The 19,302-nt window shown below is 46.1% G+C and overlaps 1 protein-coding gene across 1 annotated transcript; it reads right to left on the bottom strand.

Annotated features, from left to right (window-relative positions):
• Positions 1 to 6,379: 6,379 nt before the first annotated feature.
• Positions 6,380 to 7,318, bottom strand: LOC119048785 (olfactory receptor 13J1-like). The gene has a single exon (XM_037144560.2). The coding sequence runs from the start codon at positions 7,316 to 7,318 to the stop codon at positions 6,380 to 6,382; it is 939 nt and encodes a 312-aa protein (XP_037000455.1).
• Between the last annotated feature and the right edge of the window lie 11,984 nt (positions 7,319 to 19,302).

The following is a 19,302-nucleotide window of genomic DNA, read 5'->3' as shown; positions in this document are numbered from 1 at the left end:
CCTCTCTGAGACTCAATTTCCTTTTGAAAAATGGGGCTGCTGTGCAGCTTAGACGAAACATATGTGTGAAGGTGCCGGTGTGCTGCCTGCTCTAAATAACACATTATTACTGAGGCTCCAGATCAAAGGCTTTGTCTCAGCCACAAGGTACCCACTGGGCTGGGCTTGACCCCCCTGGGGCAGGAGAGCTCCAGGGTGTCATGACCCTCTGTCTCCACAGAGCCCGTGCTGGTTTCCCCACCTCCAACCTGAATCGGGGTGATTGTAGAGGAGGTTTCTGGAACTTAGGGGTAGGTGATTCATCTTATCCACGTAAACATTTAAAGGTAGGGTTTCTTTTGCTAAGATTTGGTGAAAGGATAGAGAATAGCCTGAGTGTGGTGGCTCATTTGTTCACTCTTTCAACGGATAGTTGTGAGCAGCTCCTATGTGCTAGGTCTGTGTGAGGTGCTGGGGACAGAGGGAAGTCAGATTTCTGCACTGACAGAGCTCACACTCGTTCTCTCTCTTGGTGACCTCGGGCACATCCCTTCTCTCTGGGCTTTAGAAATCTCTGAGGTTCATTTTGAGTCTGAAATATAAAGACAAACTAATACTTGAAATCTGGAAAGAAGTTCAAAGAAAGGGATCTTTTATTCCTAGGTTATGATTTCATGTGTCTGGATTGTACCCGTAGTATTTCAGATTCAAAGTAAGGACTCAGTTTTTGTTGGATGTGTTGCTACAAAAAGACTTATGTTAACCTGGAATTAGGACAGTGAACACAGATGAGGGGGTGTTTCCCAGCAGGTGAAATGTGACCCTGCGTCTCTCTTCCTCACCTTTGTCTCCAACAGAAAGACCAAGGTGGAATGGCAGAGGCCTTCGAGAGCTTTTGTGTTCAGGCTCCAACCCGCCCTCCCGCCTTACCTCCCTCTCTTCTCTCCCTTCTTGCAATACCTGCTCCAGGCTCAGGAGACATCCTCGTTTTTGGACAAACCTCACACAATCCTGTCTCATCCTTCTTCTTACACTCTTCGACCTGGCGTGGTCTTCCTCTTCCACTTATCCCTCAAGGCTCAGCTCACACACACCTCCTCCATGCAGCTTTCTCAGATGCCTCCATAGAATTTACTATCCCGGCAACACAATGTCTACAAAGGATGCCACGAACACAGGGACTCATCACCGCCACTCGGGAGGTGTTGGGATTGCCTTTCTGTATCTGCTGTTCTGCCAGTAATCCTGATCCCAGATGTCTTACCTTGAGACCACTTCCCCGCTCCAAATCCATACTCACCAACAGAATGGTGAGCCTTTGTGGCTGCTGCCAGGAGGACTTTGGGGGTGCTAGTCTCCCACCTGTGGTCCCAGCTGCTGTTTCTGAAGAGCGAAATCAGGAGAACAGTGGGTTTCCTCACAGTTTGTCTGATCGTAACCCATTCATGGAAATTAGAACTAGCCCACGAGGCCATAGGCTAGTGGTCCCAAAGAAATAAGTCTGTGTGCAGAAAACAGCATGCTGCCAGGTTCCCGACAGCTTTGACTCCGAATGAGACATCGGGATGCAGCTGCCGTTTCCTTTGTGATTCAGTTAAGATGAGCTGGGTTTTGCTGCTGGGGGCTCTGTTTCGTGTGGTCCTCCTCAGAGACCCTGGCTCCACCATCTGGGACGTCACCAGTTGTTACAGCTTGGGAAGGACACACAGAGCAGCTCAGACCAGCAGTTATGAAATGGAGTGCAGCCAAGAGGGGGGCCCCAAATAGGGATTTGGAATGGGGTCCAGAACTCAGGGTGTCTAGGAAATATTAGAAAGACATATAAGATGTCCTCACCCCTTCCCTCTCAGGTGTGAGTTGGGGGAAGGGACACATGGAGCAGGAACATGCAGAGCTGTTTTGTATAGCAACGGCTTTGCAGCTAACCCATGGCATGGTCATTTAACATATCTACAACCTCTAACTGGTTGCATAGATATGTTAAATAGCTGTGACCATGCTGTGAACCAGCGGGAGGGAAGGGACTTCCCCCTAAGATGTAACTGGGGGCAGGTCCCCCAGGTTATGGCGCCTGTATAAGAGCTTGGAGAAGATTGGCTCCATGACGTGGGGCCACACCTGCCCAGACTCACGATGGTAGCCCAGTAAACTTGGAATGATACAGGAATGCTGGCAGGCGTAACTGATTGTAGGAGGAGTCGGAAATGAGGGTACAGAGGAAGATTGGTGCAGGGATTTAAACCCAGACATGGCAGCCATTGAGGAGAGAACCATGTGCTTTTGGCCAGAGTGGGGACCCCTGTAGCTCTGGTAGATGGAGAATACCACTCGGCTTTGCCAGAGTGGGGACCCCCTTCCTGCAACTTAGGTGAAGAGGGAACCACACGGTTTGGCCAGAGTGCAGACCCCCGCAAGTCTGGTGAGAGAAGAACCATGTGGTTTTGGCCAGAGTGGGTACCCCTGCAGCTTTGGTAGAAGAGGACCACATGGTTTTGGGGTGCTCTTTTTGGCCACGTGACCTGGGAAGCAGGAGAGACTTTGCCTGAAAGAAGGGTGACAGAACTCTTGCCAGTAGGCCATGAGAGGTTGCCATATGGCTTTGGATTAGTTAGAGATCCTGCCTGGACCTCAACACAGCTGACAGTGCCAGGAACCTGGATCCCAGACGTTTGCTTCTTTTCCAGAGTTACGGTACCCTAATTAGGGCAGGGGGAGAAGGAAGCACTGTGGGCATCTCTGGGTATCCAAAATGACTTTGATATTTTAATGAAGACATTAGGTCACTACTTAACGCCTGTATAGCATTAAATAAACATTTCCTTTCCTTTTCACAAATCTCTGGCATTGAGAGCCATCTTTCCTATCTGGGGGTGGATATAACAGACCTGGTAGGGGGTCCTTTTAGTAATAGTATATCATGATTCCCCCCTTGGCCCTGTGTATGTGTGGGTGTGCTCTGTAACACTTTTTGGCGTCCCTGAGTGGGCCAATAATTGTGCCCCCTCAGTCTGTTCTGTAATAGTTACATGCTCTGAGCCAGAAGTGACACGTGCCACACACGACCCTACCTGTGCATCCTGCCACATTCCCAGAAGGAGGAGAACTGGAAATGTGGCTGAGTGTGTGGATGGGACGGCTTTCCCACTACACTTGGAAAACCAGGGCATCTATCTGCCCACGTCTCACATTCTGTCACGTCCTGGAAAATCAGGACCCGAGAGAGACAGGAGTGTCTCTGAGAATAATCGGCTAATTCCACTCCCCAGTTTCACACTTTCTGAGAGGTGGGGAGATGCCATGGACTGGGACTGGGAGTCAGGGAGCTGAGTCTGATGCTTGCCTTTCTTCTGATTCTGCTGTACGACCTTGGCCGCGTCTCTCCCTTTGTGAATGGAACCATTCAATTTGGTGGTCTCTGCTACTCTATAACCTCTAAAACATTTTCTCCCATCTTTCTAGCAACTTCTCTAAAATCTAATAGATACAGGATTATTTTTCAGGGTTCCCATCATATCAATTTCATTGGCTGATAAATCTACTATGAATCATTTAATATTTATTCTAGGCTTCACAAATTATTTTAAAAGGAAGGTCAGTGACCCAACGAGATGAAAGCATCCGTTCCAATTTCCCTGGCATGCCAGGGTGGGGCTCCTGCTTTACTCCCTCCACTGTCCAGCAGAGCAGGTGAAGCGGGCATTGCCGTCAGACTGACCAGGGCCCACGTCCCAGACCGGCAGTTTGCTAACAGTTTCCTCAGCCTTTCTTACCTGTGATGTGGAGATAAGAATAGTATTTCCTTGTGGAGTTATTTTGAGGATCCTGTGAGATGAGGCGTGCAAAACACATCTCTTAGCATAGAGCCTGGCCCATGGTAAGGAATCAGTAAATGGTAGCTGATATTATTAGTATGATGTCCTCTTCCCCAAGCAGAGATTCTGGTTTCTATATGTTTAAAAAGATTTCAGGAGAATAGTCAACATGCTATGGGTTCTCCTTCCCTCCTACCTGGTGGCCCAGTGGCGTTAGCACATACAGGCTGCTGGCGAGGGCTGCCAGGTGAGCTGACCCGAGAGCAGAGCTGGGAAGAGCTGAGTTTATTGCCAGCAGACACACTGTGCCGGGATGGGCCAGGCTGTGCCCAGGAGGACCAGCCTCCTGGTGCCCTGCTACATAGACAACTCGCCTGCTCCTGCCTGCAGGGACTTCGCAGTCCCTGCCCAATTTAAAGTTCAGACTCTGCAATGACTCAAGTTTGTAGGTTTGGGAGCTATGGGGCTTCAGAGACCCCAGGTTCCTCGTGCCGTCCCAAGAGCCTGGCTGGGGTGGGGCAGGCACAAGAAAGACACTGGACAGAGAACCTGAAGCCTGGGTCTCACTGCAATCCTGCCCCTTGGATCTGAGGCTTGGGGACCATGACTCCCCCAGACCTGGGTGTGCGGGTCTGTGAAATGGGCTGTCTCCTTCCAGGGTTGTTGTAAGGACCTGGAAGCATGGGCGTTTAAGAAAAGCAAATTGCTGTAAAGGGTATGAGGCCCTTGTGCGGGGCCGTGGAGTCTGGAATTTAGTCAGATGCATGAGTTTCTACAGGTTTCTTTTCCCTTTCCCTTCTCTTTCCTGTCCTCCTTCCTTCCCACAATAAAAAAGTAACTCGACACAGTTTAGGGACAAAAAAAAACAGCCACAAGTACAGCAGCAGCTGCTGCCAAATTTTCCACTGTACTATGATTTAGCTTTTGGAATTTTTATCAAGAACACAGGTCAAGATTGTGTCCACTCTTTTTACTTTCTTTCATTTTCCAATTAATTTTTTAAAAATTTGATTGGAGTTATTGGGGTGACATTGGTTAATAAAATCATATAGGTTTCAGGTGTACGATTCTATGATATATTATCTTTGTACTGTATTGTGTGTTCACCACCCAAAGTCGAGTCTCTTCCCATCACCATTTATCCCCCATTTACCCTCCCCTCCCACTGTCCCTCTGGTCATCGCCGTACTGTTGCCTGTGTCTGTGAGGGTTTGTTGTCATTTTTGCTTATCCCTTCACCTTTTTCACTAGGCCTGACAAACCCCTCCCCTCTGACAGCTTTCAGTCTGTTTTCTGTATCTATGAGTATGTTTCTATTTTGTTTGTTTACTATGGTGATTAGATCCCACACTGTTGGTAGGAATGCAGATTGGTGTAGCCACTATGGAAAAACAGTATGGAGTTTCCTAAAAAAATTAAAAATGTAACTGCCTCATGACTCAGTGATTCCACCTTTGGGAATATATCCAAAAAAACCTGAAACACTAATTCAAAAGAATATATGCATCACTGTATTTATAGCTGCATTATTTACCATAACCAGGGTTTGGAAATAACCTGTGCCCATCAGTAGAAGAGTGGGTAAAAAAGCTGTGGTACATTTACACCATGGAATACTACTCAGCTACAAAAAAAAGAAAATCTTACCTTGTCCGACAGCATGGATGGATCTGGAGAGTATGATGCTAATTGAAATAAGCCAGTCAGAGAAAGACAAATACCACATGCCCACTTATTTACAAACTGCTCATAGAATAGCACCCTCTTGCCATTAACACTGTGAACATTTCATCTCATCAAATATCCTTCAAAAATAAGGCTTTAATAAGGCTTCATTACAGTCTATCACTGGACTCCACCAGGTGTTATTTGAACATTCTTCTGAGGTTGGACATTGAGATTCTTACAATTTTGTTGCTATAAATAATGCCACAGTTAATATCCTTCACATACATCTTTGTGCCTCTAATAATCTTCTTAGACTTATTCCTAGAAGTAAAGGTGATGATGGCTCAAAGGTTCTGGAAGTTTTCAAGTTGCTTGGTTCATATTCTAACTTAGTTTGCAGGAAGTTCATATTAATTTATTCCTATTCCCACCAGCACAAAGTATACGGCATTACCCATTTCAAAGCATCATTGTTAACAATAGACATTTAAAAAATTATTTGCCCACTTTATGGGTGAAGAATGGCATACAGCCAGTGGCCTTTCTAATAGTAAATGTGATTCAGCCCCCACAGGATGAGTCCAAACTCTGTGGTGGCACCAAAGTCCCAGCGGAAGGTCATGGCCGGCAGCCTTCACTCTGGCTCGGCCAAGAGGGTTGAGAGCGGGCGGCGGGGTGCTTCTCCTCCCTGTGCTTCTTTTCTGACCAACAGAAGCAGGAAGAGGAACCGAAGGGAACTGAGGATTCAAACGAGGGCTGTGCTTCCCTGTGTGGAGGCCAAGACCAGCTCTCCCATCATCTAGATGGTGCCACTGAGGCCCCAGGGGCGCAGGGAGTGGAGAGGCTGTGAGATTCTGTGCTCTTCTTGGTTCTTCCCCAAGAGCAGTCCCCGCCCAGCATGCCACCTGCAGAGCCCGCCCTCACTTGGAGGTCCTTCTCCTGCCCCACACCTTCCTGGCGGCCTCCTTCACCTCCTTGTTCCTCAGGCTGTAGATGACAGGGTTCAGCATGGGCGTGACCACGGCGTAGAGGACCGTGAAGACCTCATCAGAGATACGGGCCTCCTTGCTCTTGGGTTTCATGTACATGAAGATGACAGTGCCATAGAAAAGCAGCACCACGGCCAGGTGTGCCGAGCAGGTGGAGAAGGCCTTGCGGCGCCCGGCAGCCGAGGGCACCCTCAGGATGGTGGCCAGGATAAGCGTGTAAGACAGGCAGATGAATGTCAGGGGCACAGGCAGCAGCAGAATGGCGCCCACCAGCAGGAAGTCCTCGCTGATGGATGTGTCGCCACATGCCAGCTTCAGCACCGCCAGGATCTCACAGGTGAAGTGACTGACCACGTGCTGGCCACAAAAGGGCAGCCTCATGGCGATGACTGTCTCAGACACTGACTTGAAGAGACAGAGGGCCCAGGCGGCTCCTGCCAGCAACAAGCAGAGCTGGCGGCTCATGAGCACCGGGTATCTGAGTGGCTGGCAAATGGCCAGGTAGCGGTCGTAGGCCATGATGGCAAGCAGCAGACATTCTGTGGAGCCTGTGGCCAGGCTCAGACACATCTGGATGGCACAGCCAATGAAGGAGATGGTTTTCCAGGCCGACAGGAGGTGGACCAGCATCAAGGGCACAAAGGTGGACGTGTAGCAGATGTCCAGGATGGAGAGGTTGCCCAAGAAGAAGTACATTGGCGTGTGCAGGCGCACGTCCAGCACGCTCACTGCTATGATGGCTGTGTTGCCCAGCAGAGTCACCAGGTACATGGCCAAACACAGAGGGAAGAGCAGGCGCTCTATGGCTGGGTAGCCAGAAAATCCTTTCAGAAAGAACTCAGAGGCCTCTGTCCTATTGACCAGCTCCATACTGCGGGGTTCTGGAGAGACACATGGCTGGGATGGGGAAAAGAGGGTGTGGATGGTGAGGAGCCCACAGAGCCTCTTTTGGGAGGAGGTATGCTGCTGGGGTCTTTCCCAGCCCTGGCACACTGTCTCCCTGTGACTTTGGGCAGTCCTTGTACCTTTAGGCTGCAGTTTATCAATGCGAGAAATGATTTAAATCTGCGTTTCCATTAGAGAGTGTTAATGGAAATGTTAGTAAGCAAGCTGATAAGTCAAACTGAGGCAGCACTGGATTAATCAAAAGTAAACAAAGCATTTTACTGCAGGCCTTCTCGGAGCCTTCAATATGCCAGTGTGACCTGTGACTTTCCCAAAGCAGTGGAGGACGTGTAATCCCCAACTTATTTGACCCTGCACCTTCCCTTTGCAGAGCACCCATTAACCCACTTCAGATAAATATCCAGTGGGGTGGACCAGAGATCCTCACATGCACCAGAATGATCTGGAAAGTTTGTTAAAACACATTTTGCTGTGCTCTTTCCCCAGTTTCTGACTTAGTAGGTGTGGGTGGTGCTGCCACAGCTGGACAAGGTACCACACTTTGAGAACCAATGGGCCGGCTGCTCTCTGAGGGTCCTCCTGATTTAAGGAAGCCTCTTGGCCACTGCTTTGCACTGTTCCCACTATGGGAATGCCCCTCATCTCTATCCCTCAGCCTGCAGAAATCTGACTCGTCTCTTCAGCTTAGCTCTGGTCTCCATGCATCAAGCATACCTCGTGCATTACGTTGGAGGGGCTGCTGGCCTCTAAGCCTGTCAATGGGCTTGTCCGCCTGTCCCCCACAGGGCTGGCTCCATCTGCTACTGTGTGTGAATTGATCTTCATCATGACCTTTTGAGCTAAAATTTGATGGATGAACCTCTTAACCCAGCCCCAAACCTATTTTCTCTGGGTCTGACCCTGAGCTGCTTTGACCTCATAAATTCCTAGGGCATCGGCATGAAAGGCACCCTGAGTGGTCAACTCGTTGGATCTCCCACTGTGCAGGGGGGAAACCGGTCATGAAGTGGGTCCCTGGAAGAGTGAATGTAGCATCCAGCCCTCCCAATGCTGTGCCACCTACTCCACACACAGGGGACATGTTTGCTTCTGTCAAGCCCCAAATGCTGGTGGTTCCTTTACTGCATAGATGGATGTCTTTCTCTGAGGCCCTCCCTAGAACTGTGTCACCAGCTAAGGAGTATGATTCAATCTTTCCTTAGTGTTTCAGGTACTTGGCATGGTGTCAATAAACCCATGGGACAAGCCTGGGTCTGGGTCAAGCACCAATTCCTGCCAGTGTTTCCTTTGCATGAGACAATTTACTTCGTTTAGTCCCTCCTGTGTTGATTCTTCCTAGAATCAAGAAGTGATTGCATTTGAGTTTCTGCCACATGCCAGATGTGGCTGAATATAAAACATTCCCAGATAGAAACCCTCTCCAATTTCCTTGCCTCGCCCTGTCCTGCCTCTGTTTGCATGCCTCTAGTGACAGGAAGCCCATCACTCTCATAGACATGCTTTTATGCAGGGTCCAGAGCTCTGGGCCCTGCTTTGGGGTAAAGAGCCGCTTCTGCAGTAAGGAGTTCTGACCTAGCTCTGGGACTTCAGTAGAAGGTCTTGCCTCAGCTTCATTGTGCATAGAGACATTGTGGCACCAGGGGAGTAGGGGTTTTGAGCTCCCTCCAAGACCCCGGGAAACCCTGAGGGTTCCTGGAGAGGCACCCCCATTTAGCAGAGTGTCAACAGCAACAGGCACTGTGGCAGGCTTGAGGGGAGGTACAGAGGTGGTACTTTGCTGTCCTGCAGCCCTGTGACTAGGTCAGGCCACAGCCTCCTCTTTATATGGTTCCACAAGCTATAATTTGCCCCCTAAAGTTACTGGCAATCATCTGCAGCCATTGGCTGTCTATTGGAAAACACATGCATTCGCACAGGGTCATCACATACGCACCCACCTACAGGTGTCTACACAAACACACGTTTGGCACACATGCTCATATGTGTACACAAACAGTCATTCACAGGAGTATATGTGCATATGTAGCAGGTGCGCTCATTTTTGCTCACTCTTAAATGTACCACACATGCACACACACATACTCACACACACACACACACACACACACACACACACACATGCTCCCAAACCAGTCGAGCAGAACCTTGGACCTGTGGCCAAGGTGTCAGAGGACTGGCAGAACTACTTCTGCCCGGGAAGAGGTTCATGGAGACCAGGCAGGAACCACGGACGTGTCACTAGAGCAGCCCTGAGGGTGGGGAGCAAACTCTGCCTGGGATGAACCATGAGGACAAAGGACAAAGGAACCGCAGAACAGGGATCGGGTCACCAAACCAGCTGAGAGTCTGGTCCGCTTCCCAGTGTGAGCACGGAGGACCTGAGCCTCCTGCTCTACCTTCCCTCCTTCAGCTGGGGAGTGGGGCCTGCGGGAAAAGGGGAGCGGAAAGGATGTGGCCACGGAGCTCTGGGTTCCAAAGCATGGCAGGGAGATTCGTCCTCAGGGTCTGCAGTGTCTGTTTTGCCTTCATGCCTCTGCTGGCTACAGAAAAACCAGTTCAAGTGCCACTGCCCCCTTCCCCCCCATAGCCTGTCTTTATCCTCTCCCGGGCCACCTCCCGAGCCACCTCCTGGGCCACCTCCTGGGCCACCGTCAGCACCCTGTCCTTCGAGCCCCACAGGCCTGTGTTTGCATCTCTAGCATTGGTGCTCACCTTCCCCCCTTACTTCCTGCCTGTTGCCCATTCCTCTCAGGCCACTGCGATGCTACCGCCCTCTTCTCCTCCCCCGGTTTTGAAGGCCAAGTTGAAGCTCCTGGCTCGGCCACGGCCAACTTCTTCCTGTCTTGTTGTGACTTCCTGGAGCTAAGACAAATTGAGAGTGAGCAGACTGCCAAAGTGAGCTGTTCCTAGTCTAGATGACAGTACAGAGCTGGGAGGGGTCTTACAGATCAGCAAGGCCACCCCCTTGTTTGTCAGGAAACAGAGGCCCAGAGAGGGGAGGGGGCTTGCCCAGCGTGACACTGCGAGTTGTGGGGGGAAGCCAAGGCTCCAGGAGTTCCTGGGCTCCCGACTCCTAGCCTAGGCCCCTTCCCCTTTGCCTTCCCCCAAGTCCCCACTTTTTCACTTACCTTCAGGCCCTTCCAGATGCATATCCCTGGCTCCCTGAGAGATGTTTCAGAGGGTGTGAGACCAGGGACCTTCTGTGGCTGGAGCTGGGAGAACACAGGTCAAAAGCAGGCCCAAACCCTAGAGAGGGGACATGGAGTTTCATGCTGACCCAGCTCTCCAGACTGAGAAAACATGCCTAGACTTTCATAGAATTCAGTGAAGTTTGCAACTTGATAGAATTTAGTGGAACTTTCAGACTTTGGTGGGATTAGACGAAGCACTTAGACTTCAGTGGGGTTCTCTGAAGTGTGTCAGGTTTGGCAGAATCAGGAAATTCTGTTGGGCTCGAAGCTGAACGGGGCCTCCGATAGTTTACTGTGGGTAGCCAGGGCCTCCCCAGCCTGGGCAGCTCCCAGCTCCATGTCGGATGAGCGCCTCCCGGGGGCAGGCAAAACGACTGAGGCACCTTTCAAAGCTTCTTGTATACCTCGGGACTGCCCAATCCCCACGGCAATTCAGAGGAAGAGGGGAAGTGCGCCCAACTTAGAAACTTTGGGGTGCTTCAGGGATCATGTCCCAAAGACCCAATTACACAGAGTCTACTTAGAAAGCTTAATTGATGTGAAGAAGTTGGAGGAAGTGGCTCAGGGCCAGGGAATCCACCCTCACAGGCCAGTCCCCAGACAGTGCTGGCCCGGAATGTTTATGAATGAATAAGTGAATGGATAGGTGAACAATTAGTGAATGCATGAGCAATTCTCAGTGAATAAACTTAAAAATAAATGAGTGAGTGAACAAATGATAGACAGAGTTGCTTTCCAGGAGTTAGAGGTCTTGGTTTAAATGTCATAGGATCTTTAGAAAATGAAAAATCCAAAGTAAGTGTGATAGAGGAGTGAACTGGAAGGAGAGAGACAACATGTTAGAAAGTCCTGCAGACCATCGTGATCAGTCCTCATTGTACTGCCAGGAAAACTGCCCGAGAGAGGTGAAGGAGCTGGCTCAGCATCACTCAGTGAGGCAGAGCACGGGTTTGTCCACCCTTGAATCATACATCCCTCAGTCAGTGCTCAGGTCAGCTGATGACTGGGTGCCTCCCACCCCCAGATGCCTCCTCCTTGCTGCTCTCAAAACACTCATCTATACGGTTCCTCCTGAGGTTCCTTCTGGTTCTCAGAGTTCATGTGTCTACATTCTTAAGGGCCTTTTAATCAAATAGGGTCATTCAGGTTTTGTTACTGTTGTTGGATTTTTGGTTTTTGTTTTATTTTTTTAATTTTTATTTTATTGATTATGCCATCACAGTTGTTCTATTCCCCCCTTCATTCCCCTCCACCCTGCACCCCCCACCTCTACTATTCCCCCCTTTAGTTTATGACCATGTGTCTCAAGTTCTTTGGATTCTATATTTCCCATACTATTCTTGCCCTCCACCCTATCTATTTTGTGCCTATCATCTATGCTACTTATTTTCTGTACCTTCTCCTCCCTTCTCCTTCTCCCACTCCCCTGTTGCTAACCCTCCATGTGATCTTCATTTCTATGGTTCTGCTCCTGATCTAGCTGTCCTCTTAGTTTGTTTTTGTTTTTGGTGTGGTTCTTAATAACTGTGAGTTTGCTGTCCTTTCACTGTTCATCTCTTTTTATCTTCTTTTTCTAGACAGGTCCCTTTAATATTTCATATAATAAGGGCTTGGTGATGATGAACTCCTTGAATTTGATCTTATCTGAGAAGCACTTTATCTGCCCTTCCATTCTAAATGAAAATTTTGCTGGATAGAGCAACCTTGGTTGTAGGTCTTTGGATTTCATGAGTTGGAATACCTCTTTCCAGCCCCTTCTTGCCTGTAAGGTCTCTTTTGAGAAATCAGCTGACAGCCTGATGGGAACTCCTTTGTAGGTGACTGTCCCCTTATCTCTTGCTGCTTCTAGGATTCTCTCTTTCATTTTAATCTTGGCTAATATAATGATGATGTGCCTTGGTGTGTTTCTTCTTGGGCCCAACTTTTTTGGGATTCTCTGAGCTTCCTGGATTTCCTGGAAGTCTATTTCCTTTGCCAGATTGGGGAAATTCTCCTTTATTATTTGTTCAAATAAGTTTTCCATTGGTGGCTGTTCCTTTCCCCCTTCTGGTACCCCTATAATTCAGATGTTGGAGCATTTAAAGATGTCCTGGAGGTTCCTAGGTCTCTCCTCATTTTTTTGAATTCTTGTTTCTTCATATTTTCCTGTTTGGTCATTTTTTCCTTCTTTCTGGTCCACTCCATTGATTTGAGACCCAGTTTCCTTTTCATCACTATTGGTTTCCTGTGCAATTCCCTTCATTTCAATTAGTTTAGCCTTCATATGTTCCTCTAATTTGTGACTAAAATCAACCAGTTCTGTGAGCATCCTGATCACCAGTGTTTTGAACTGTGCATCTGACAGTTTTGCTATTTCTTCGTCGCTTAGAGTTATGGGCTCGGGGGCTTTGAGATCTTCTTGAGCCATTTTTGGTCTGTTCGCACCTGGTAAGTATGAGGAGTGGAGCCTTAGGAGCGGGGTGGAGCCACCAGGGTGAGGCCGCTGGGTTGTGACGCTGTATGTGGGGGCGGGGTCAGAGCTGGGGAATGGCAGCCATCTCTGCTGCTGCCCTCGCTGGGACCCGCTCTGTCCTGTCGTCTCACCGCCCACTCCTTTGTTGGTCTATCTGCGCATGAATGCGGGACCACAGTCAACCCTGCGTCCTGCACCCTCGCCGGATCCGCCGGTCAGTCACTGGGTCGCTAGGTCGCTTACTGGGTCGGCCCTTTGCAACCCCACGCCTGGGATCCACATGCCTGAGTCCGTCTGACCGAGTTTTCCTGTGCAACCCCACTCTGCCAGCTTCTGGTTTCGGCCCTCTTACCGGTCAGGCTGAAGAATTCGTTATTATCAGACTTGGAAAAGTTCAATTTTCTGTGTTCTGACTATGTTTTCTGTTGCTAATATTTTATTGTCTCTAAACTTGGTTGTGTGAGAAAGCACGGCATCTCCACCTATGCCTCCATCTTGGCGGCGGGCTTTTGTTTAACTGTTTAAACTTGCCTCTCCCCGTGCGCTAAAGCAGGGTGAGTGAGATTGGGGCCCAAGTATCCTCTGGCTGCTACACCTGGGGTAGAACCTCCACCCCAGGAGAGGGGACTGGAAGGATGAAGGGAGCCCCCAATCTCTCAGCTGCACTGACCACATGTGTAGCCTCTGCAGCTCAGAGTTGGAGGGGATGAGAAGTACTGGTGGGCTTCCTTGCTGCATGATTAACGTTCTCTGTGCATTTGAGAAAAATTATGTATTCTGCTATTATTGAGTGGATTGTTCTATAAATGTCAATTGTGTCAAGTTGGTTGGGAGTATAGTACAAAGCTTCTGTATTCTTACTCATTTTCTGTCTGCGTGTTTTTCAATTATTGAGGGAGGGGTGATGAAATGTTCAGTTACAATGATAGATTTGTGCATTTCTCCTTGCTGGTCTGTCAGTTTTTGCTTCAAGAGTTTTAATTTTCTGTTATTAGATATATAAGCTTTGGGGATTGTTAAGTTCTCTGGACAAATTGATGCTTTTGTCATTTTCAAATGACCCTCTTTAAACCTATTTATATTTTTCTCTCTAGCATCCATTTCATATGCTATTAATAAAGAGTTGGGTCTTTAAAACTAAATCTGACAATCTCTGCCTTTTCATTGGGATATTTAGATCAGTTACATTTAAAATGATTATGGTTATGGTTGGACTTAAAAACTTCTGTCTTGTTTTTTATTATTGTTTTAAATTTTGTTCTATATATTTTTTGGATTGAGTACTTTTTAAATCGATTTTATTTTATCTTCTTTATTGACACACTAGTTACCTTTTATTTTTAGTAGTTGCTTTAACTATAACTTACTTTGCCTTTAACTAATATTATATCTCTTCACCTACAGTTATAATCCTGGTAACAGTGCAGCACCATTTCCCCTCTTCTGTAACTTTTTGTAACTATTGTCATGCATTTTCATTTCACATGTCACACAGGGTGGGGCCAAAGGAGGTTGTGAATATGCAAAACATAGTTTATTCTTGTAAAGTATTATTATTTATTAATATTGCATTATTTTCCATATAAACAACTGTAAACCTACTTTGGCCTCACCCTGTATGTTCTGTAATACATGATTATTTTTGCTTCAAATAGTCAACTATTTTATTTTTTAAGATATGTTTTATTGATTATGCTGTTACAGTTGTCCCATTTCCCCCCCTTTATTCACCTCTGCCCTGCATGCCCCCCACCAGCATTCCTCCACCTTATTTCATGTCCATGGTCGTACATATAAGTTCTTTGGTTTCTCCATTTCCCATAATATTCTTATCCTCCCCATGTCTATTTTGTACCTACCATTTATGCTTCTTGTTCCCTGTACCTTACCCTCCATTCTCCCCTCTCCCACTCCCTACTGATAACCCTCCATGTGATCTCTATTTCTTTGATTCTGTTCCTGTTCTAGTTGTTTGCTTACTTTGTTTTTGTTTTTAGGTTCAGTTGTTGATAGTTGCGAGTTTGTTGTCATTTTACTGTTCATATTTTTGATCTTCTTTTTTTAGTTAAGCCCCTGTAGCATTTCATATAATAAGGGCTTGGTGATAATGAACTCCTTTCACTTGACCTTATCTGGGAAGCACTTTATCTGCCTTCCCATTTTAAATGATAGCGTTGCTGGGTAGACCAATTTTGAATGTAGGTCCTTGCCCTTCATGACTTTGAATACTTCTTTCCAGACCCTTCTTGCCTGCAAGGTTTCTTTTGAGAAATCAGCTAATAGCCTTATGGGAACTCCTTTGTAGGTAACTGTCTTTTTTTCTCTTGCTGCTTTTAAGATGCTCTTCTTACCTTCAGTCTTGGGTAATATAATTGTGATGCTCCTTGGTGTGTGCTTCCTTGGGTCCAACTTTTTTGGGATTCTCTGAGTTTCCTGGATGTCCTGGAAGTCTATTTCCTTTGCATTGGGGATGTTCTCCTCATTATTTTTTTCAAATAAGTTTTCAATTTCTTGCTCTTCCTCTTCTCCTTCTGGCACCCCTATTATTCAGATGTTTTAATGTTTAAAGTTGTCCTGGAGGTTCCTAAGCCTCTTCTCATTTTTTAAAATTCTTTCTTCAGCCCTGGCTGGTGTAGCTCAGTGGATTGAGCATGGGCCTGTAAAACCAGACGATTGCGGTTCGATTCCCAGTCAGGGCACATGCCTGGGGTGCAGGCCAGTTCCCAGCAGGGGACATGTGAGAGGCAACCATACATTGATATTTCTCTCCCTCTCTCCTTCCCTTCCCCTCTAAAGATCGATAAATAAAATCTTTAAAAAAAATTCTTTCTTCATTCTGTTCTGGTTGAATGTTTATTTCTTCCTTCTGGTCCAAAGCATTTACTTGAGTCCAGGTTTTCTTCCCTTCACTGCTGGTTCTCTGTACATTTTCCTTTATTTCACTTTGCATAGCCTTCACTTTTTCCTCTGTTCGGTGACCATACTCAACTATTTCTGTGAGCATCCGAATTGCCAGTGTTTTGAACTCTGCATCTGATTGGTTGGCTACCTTTTCATCGTTTAGTTATATTTTTTCTGGAACTTGGATCTGTTGTTTTGTTTGGGCCATATTTTTTCTCTAGGTGCATGTGTTATGTAGTAAAGGGCAGAGCCTTAGGTATTTGCTAGGGTGTTTGATGTGTTGCTAGGGCAACACGCCATTGTGCTGTGGTGCTGTATGTGGGGGAGGAGTCTGAAAGGAAACAGTGCCGCTTACTCAGCTCTCTGTTGGCTTTCAGTCACTTCCTCCACTACCCACAAGCAAATTGGGCCCTTCTGGTGCTGATTCCCAGGTGTGTAGGTTTGTGTATGTTCTAGGACTTTGTGGGTCTCTCCAATGAACTCTCCTGTGAGGCTGGAAGTTTCTCCTGCTGCCTCAACCCCCACAGGAGTTTTCAGTCAGAGGTTTTGAAGCTTTATTTCTCCATGCTGGGGCCCTGGGTTGTGTGGTCTGTCTCACTCCTCAGTTTTTCCTCCTGGTTTATCTGCATGAAAATGTGAAACTGCCTGCTCCACCAGCCGCCACCTTGCCTCACGCCCTCTCTGCCCAGCTGCCCATCTCCACCCCTCCTACTGGTCTGGACGGATGTTTCTTCCTTAACTCCTTGGTTGTTGGACTCCCATACAGTTCAATTTTTTGGCAGTTCTGGTTGTTTTTTGTTTTTAAATTTGTTGCTGTCCTTCTTTTGGTTGTGGGAAGAGGCAAAGTATATCTACCTATGCCTCCATCTTGGCCAGAAGTCCCCCTTCTCATTGTCTTTCCTTAATATGTAAGTTTTGCTTTTAACATATAGACATTTTGCTTATAGACGTTTCCAGATAATCGTTTGTTGTTTTTTAATTTTTGTATTATTTTCCAGATAAACAACTGTAAATCTACTTTGGCCCCACCTTAATATGGCACATAATATTCTATTGTATGAATGTACTATAAATTATTTAACCATTTCTTGCTGTTAGACATTAGGTTATAGCCAGTGTTTTTCTTTGCCATGCAAACAATGCTGCAAAGAATATCATTTTATACCCACTCTTGGGCACACACACAGATATTTCTCTAGGATATATATCTTGATAGGGAATGATTGGATGAAAAATATGATTATTTACATTTTAAAAATGCAACTAAATTACCCCCACAGAAAGCTATTTTAATTAAAATCTGCACCAAATATAGAACAGTACCCATTTTTCCATATCCTAACTGATGCTGGATGTTATCAGCATTTTAAATTTCATGTTATGATTGATTTTTTAAAAGAGCCATCTTATTTTATTTTGCATTTCTCTGATGACTAGAAATGTTAAGCAAACTTTCACATGCCAATTTTTGCCATTTACAATTTAAAAAAAAATTGTCTATCCATGGTTTGTGCCCATTTCTCTACTTTTGAAAAATATTGATTTCTTAGAGTTTTGTATATTCTGTCTATTGTATAGTGTGCACACATTAGTAGAGGCAAACATTTTATCACTTGTCTATTTTGTTTGTTTATGATGTCTTTTGTTACATAGAAGTTTAATTGTTTTAAATAGTCAAATTTCTTTCTTTGTTTTTCCTTCCCTTTCTCTCTTTCTTTCTTTCATTTCCAAGATTTAAGATACATCCTTTTAATATACTCTTGTTTCTCTTCAGATTGCATAAATCTTTCACCTTAAAATACATTTTCATTTCTGTATTTTCTTCTAATACTTTTTTGTTCAAAAATTTTACTCATTTTATTTGAATTTATCTATCTATTTATTTATTGAGTGAGTGAGTGAGGTAGGGTAAGTTTATTTACTTGCCCCAACAGAATTTATTGTAAAGGAATTCTTTCCTCACTAATTTGAAAATGCTATCTTTATCATATACTAATTTCTCATATGTTTATGGTCTCTTTCTAGGCCCACTGTTATGTTCTGAAGAAATTTTTAATTATCTCTTACTGTCTGCATACTCTACTTTTAAAATTACTGTAGATTTATAATGCTTTGGTACTTGCTAGGTTAAATACCCTCTCACTAGCATTTTCCAATAATTTTTTGGCTATCCTTGTACATTTTCTTTTCTGAATAAGTTTTGCAATCAACCTGTCCAATTTCATAAAAATTCTTCTGAAATTTTGCCTTTAATTTATTGACAAATTGGGGAGCATAACTAACCTCTTCATAAAATCCAGTTTTCTCATCCCAGAAACATTATTTGTCTCTCCGTGAACCCAAGTCTTTCACTCTATCCTGACCACATAGCTCTTTCCTTTCTAATATATTAAGGAAGTGCTTATCATCAATAGTCTTTCCTAATGCTGAACTTTCCTTGCATTTCTGGGATAAACACATCTTCCTCATTATCTTTTATTCTTGTCATGATGTGCAGGATTGATTTGGGGGCCAGGTGATGGGCTTTGGCTCCTGGGCTCCACCTGGTGGGCATCCTGCCATTCTTTCATGACCTTGGGGGCGTGGGGGGTGGGGGGTGGCGGGGTGAGGGTTGGAGCAGATGTGAAGCCCTGAATTCCAGGGGCTCAGGCCCAGACAGATCACCATGGCAGCGGGGTGATCAATCTAAGAATCTGGTAGACACAAATTTATGTGCCCCAGTTATGTGGCTGTTGGTCCTGCCACCTTGGACCCTACTAGTTTCTTGGTGCTGGGGGACTTTGGGAAAAAGAGACCACATCCGTGTTAAAAGAATCCTGTTCTCTCAGAATCTATCAGTCTATTCACTGGTATGTTCTTTTCTCTAAGCTTTATAATTATCTTTATGTCATTCTTAGTGAGGGGAAGCCCTCAAATATATTTTCCCTTTAATGAATGGGGATGGGTTTCCATGTAAATGAACTTAAAATCAGAAAACTATGTCGCCACTTTGGTCCAGAAAATAAGGTCTGGAGTCCTCGGTGCCAGCCCAGTTTGGGGCCTCAACAGTGTTTCAGACATCTTCCTGAGGAGTTGTAGAAGACAGAACTTGTACAAGTTTAAATGAAAATATGTTCTTAACAGCACTGAAAACCGGAGAAATTAACACCCTCAAAGAGGTATTCCTGAAAAATAGCAAAGCAAATGAGACTGGGTTGTTGGAGGAAATCATGACCAAACCAAGTAAAAGGAATTACTGCAACAAGGGGAATGGTTTGGGGGCATCCTCAGTTCAGAGGCAACGGTACAAGGACCATGAGGGTGTGTAAGAAGGCAACCATCAGACGACTGGGTAGGGGGCTCTACTTCACAGCAAGTGGGCAGGTTCGGGGAGTGAGCATCAGAGATATTTGCCCTCACAATGA

The sequence above is a fragment of the Artibeus jamaicensis genome, unplaced genomic scaffold (assembly GCF_021234435.1).
Source record: "Artibeus jamaicensis isolate MK-2021 breed Jamaican fruit bat unplaced genomic scaffold, CSHL_Jam_final scaffold_1964, whole genome shotgun sequence".
Lineage (NCBI taxonomy): Eukaryota > Metazoa > Chordata > Mammalia > Chiroptera > Phyllostomidae > Artibeus > Artibeus jamaicensis.
The sequence above is the reverse complement of the archived record's forward strand: the minus strand, read 5'-3'. Positions and strand labels throughout refer to the sequence as shown.